This window comes from Aegilops tauschii, chromosome 4 (genome assembly GCF_002575655.3).
Source record: "Aegilops tauschii subsp. strangulata cultivar AL8/78 chromosome 4, Aet v6.0, whole genome shotgun sequence".
NCBI classification, from domain to species: Eukaryota; Viridiplantae; Streptophyta; class Magnoliopsida; order Poales; family Poaceae; genus Aegilops; species Aegilops tauschii.
The window spans coordinates 28742561-28746160 of record NC_053038.3 but is presented as its reverse complement, the minus strand read 5'-3'; the positions used below and the strand labels follow the sequence as shown (position 1 = coordinate 28746160).

The 3600-nt window shown below is 38.9% G+C and overlaps 1 protein-coding gene across 1 annotated transcript; it reads right to left on the bottom strand.

The window, feature by feature from the left end:
* Positions 1 to 279: 279 nt before the first annotated feature.
* LOC109779341 (uncharacterized) lies at positions 280 to 3204 on the bottom strand. Its single transcript, XM_020337957.3, has 7 exons — positions 3046 to 3204; positions 2748 to 2957; positions 2533 to 2625; positions 2350 to 2451; positions 1794 to 2240; positions 1580 to 1714; positions 280 to 565 (listed from the first exon to the last, which is right to left on the bottom strand). The coding sequence occupies exons 1-7, from the start codon at positions 3130 to 3132 to the stop codon at positions 551 to 553; spliced, it is 1089 nt and encodes a 362-aa protein (XP_020193546.2). The 5' UTR covers positions 3133 to 3204; the 3' UTR covers positions 280 to 550.
* Between the last annotated feature and the right edge of the window lie 396 nt (positions 3205 to 3600).

Below are 3600 nucleotides of genomic sequence, written 5' to 3'. Positions count from 1 at the left end.
GTGGCAATAACCTAGCGCAACGAATGAGATTTCATGGCAAGACCCTCTCGCAATGACATTATTTTGTGGCAACACACTTGTAGCAACGACCAAGGATTTGTAGCAAAAACTTATTGCAACATGCAAATTTTGCGGTGATACATTATCGCAACAGGCAGGTTTCGTGGCAATTTTTTTGCGACGGGTGTAATTCCATGGTCATAACCTATTGCATGTAGTATATATTACACTAATAATGCATTATCCAAGCACCATCTACAAGTACAGAACAATGCTCACATGTTGATAATGGTAGAAGAAAATCATGAGTACATGTCCAAAGCATTCATTCATTCATTAACAAGTTCAAGAATAAAACATCCAAGTCAGATACATGTTCTACAAAGTCTGAAAGGAAATCTACATGTTCAAACAAACAAGATACATATGACTTCATCTAGTCAACAAGCATTCTTCAAGAAATCACTTTTCTTCACTTCATGTAGAAAAATCATCCTACAAGGTGCCTCCTAAACTGGTAATAAATCTTGTTGGGATCTTTCTTCTTCATTTAGAGAAAACCATCCTACAAGGCAAAAACAAAATTTGAAGCTTATAGTTAGTTAAGACAGTAAAGACAATACACAATAAAAATGATTATAAATAAGGGTTGATGATTCTACATGGGTTGGATTCCATATTTATAATCCATATTAATAATGTACTGTAATATTTAGTCATTAGCACTTCTGACATATCACTATGGCTACTTCTGTACAGTCATTTAGCAAGAAAAGATAGGTGTTGTTTACACAGATACAAGGTCTATAAATAGATGATTAGTGAGCAGTGAATACAAAAGTTTCTATTCTAACATGAATGACCGAATTTCAATGAATACATCAGGTTTCCTCGTTGAGGGCATTCAATAAAGAAGATATTTGCCTCTTTTTATTTGTGGCACATAAACATTAATATCTCATAGTAGGCAGAGAACTAAAGGGTTGATCATGCTACTTGAGAAAGTAATCATGCCTTTTTTTCTATGTAAACATACTAATGAAAAGCAGAAAGGGTAATACGTACACCAATGCATGGATAACATGAGTTCCACCAGTTTATACTTGGCATGTAATCTGCTGGCTGTTCCACGTATAGGCTATTGCGCGTATAGAAGAAAAGATTGGCATGCTTATTATTGTTTCTCAACTTAGTATTTCACTTAATAATTAGCATTTGTGGTAGAAACACATGCAAACCAAGGCACAAGTTTTTCTTTGTTTTACTTGCATTTTCCTGAATCAACTATTTTCTTCTCCTCTTCATGACTGATCATGTAGTAAAAGTCTAAAAATTATCCTATCAGTGATGTATCACTTGATATGAGTTTACCCAGAAATGTAGCATGTTGCTGAAATCTATTTTCTCCAGCCTAGTATAAGTTTAGAAGTTGTTTACTGGGGCTGCACTAGTGTGGTGGTTGCCTTCGAGGTACAGATTCTTTTTTGCCTTGTCTTTTGTGTTGTGTTCAGTTTCAGATGGTATAGTTCGGCATGTACATGCTTCAATGGAAACTAGATCTCATAATTTTGTCAAATACCTTTTCACTTGGAGGACGACGATGGTGTTTAGCTGCTTGCATAAGCTGGTGTTGAGTAATCATGGTCGAATTTTTAAACAGAGAACTTGACCGATTTCCAGTTCCGTTTCTTGGAGCGTCCCTTGCTTGGGAAAACTGCATTGAATGGATAACTCACAAGATTTACTTTTCTCCATAGAACATAACTGTACTAAATTGAAAGCATTTGTATTACCTGATGTGCGTCTTCCTGTCGAGTTCCCAATATCTGCTCAACATCCGACCTCATTGATTGCCTAACCTCATTCATAATATCATGCATCATTGCTTGCTTAGCCTCCTCAAGTTCTCTCTGCCTTGCTACACGTTCCTCCTCAAGCTGTTTTTCCCTGGCAACTCGCTCTTCTTCTCGTTCTCTTTGCCTCTCTACCTGTTGTTCAACAATTTGCCTCCTTAAGTCATGAACTTCGAGGGTTAGCTCAGCATTTTGCCTCTGGATTTCAGAATGTAGTCTTTCAGAACCGCTAGGCGGCTTAGCCATGTATCCTCGGCCACGAGGCTTCAATGATGTACTTTCCATAGTAGATCTGTAGCTATTCTGGAAAATATTGTTTTGCTCTTCACTTGAAATTGGACCACCAATCTCTCCTTCTTTCTCCCTAATCTGGATGCGTGCATTGTCCTACACCACATAAAGATAGCATACTTAAGTTGTTAAGAATGTTAATATAATATTGCACAACATAAGTAATGTAACAAGCTAGATTTCTTTGTTTGAAAATGTTTCTCACATAAACAGTCTGTGATTCTTCATTAGACCACGATCCATTTCGTGTATGAGTGATCTGCCAAAGTTCTAGAATAGTTGGTTCCTTCCCAGTCTCCTCGTCCCTCTACAAGTATAGAGATATGTCAAATAGAGAAACTTGAAATTTGACCGTACAAAGGTGCATTACATCTACTCTTTTGAGTACCTTCTCATAGCTAATCTGCGAGTACGATTTTGAACCAGCTATATGCCTCGCCTTTTGCTTCTGGCGATTTTCCGTATTTTTTCGGCTAAGCTCCTGCCACACACAATATAATGAGAGGCATGTTGTAACTAATACAATTTACTTACTACACCTAAGAGGCATGTTGTAACTAATACAATTTACTTACTACACCTAGTAATGTACACAGAAGTAACCTGGAATTTTAAATCAGTGCCAAAATAATTGATCATATAATCCCACTCCTCTGGAGTTACATCCTCGGGTTTATTGGCCCTTCTTTGAGCATCAGTACTGTATGCTTTGTATGTTGAATGCAAAGTTGACCGCCATCCTCTATAGCGCTCTCTAGAAATTGTTAGTATTTTTCCCTTCGTAGAATATGTGTCCTCCAAATCCCACTTAGCCTAAAAAGGAATGATGACAGGAGTCTGTTATTTATAAATAGATATTGGAGAGGCTATGAAAAATGCTGAAGTACAAACTTATACTTACAATGACATCAGCAACGATTGAATCCTTCACAGAAGAATCAATGGCAGACCACTTGTTCACACCAATGAGTGGTGCCTTCCTTTTCATGTAAACCACCACGTCATCCACAAACAAACGATAGTTCTCTCCGATAGAACCTCCCAATGTTTTGGAAAATTCAATGTGGGCTTTGGCGGGTCCCAATGGCCATTCCAATGGCCATTCCGATGATCTTCCTTTTGCCTCTCCTCATGACAACATGACTGGGCTTTGGCGGGTCGGTAATGAAGAAGCATTGGTCCACTTGGAAAGCCAGTACCCATGGCTCATTTTTCGCGGTGACGTTCGCGCCTGCAGTCTTGGATTTGGCTTCGGGTATAACCATGGTGGGAAATACCGGTCTTCTTTTATGACGCTCTTGGCCCATCTGACACGGAACATCAGGACCTTCTCTCTAGCGTAGCTCAGCTCCCAGATCTACTCGATCCTTCCGTAGTATCTGTCCTTGTCGTTACCGGTGTAGGATTCCATCATTACCCCGGAGTTCTGATAACCATCGCCCTTCATGTCCTTGTC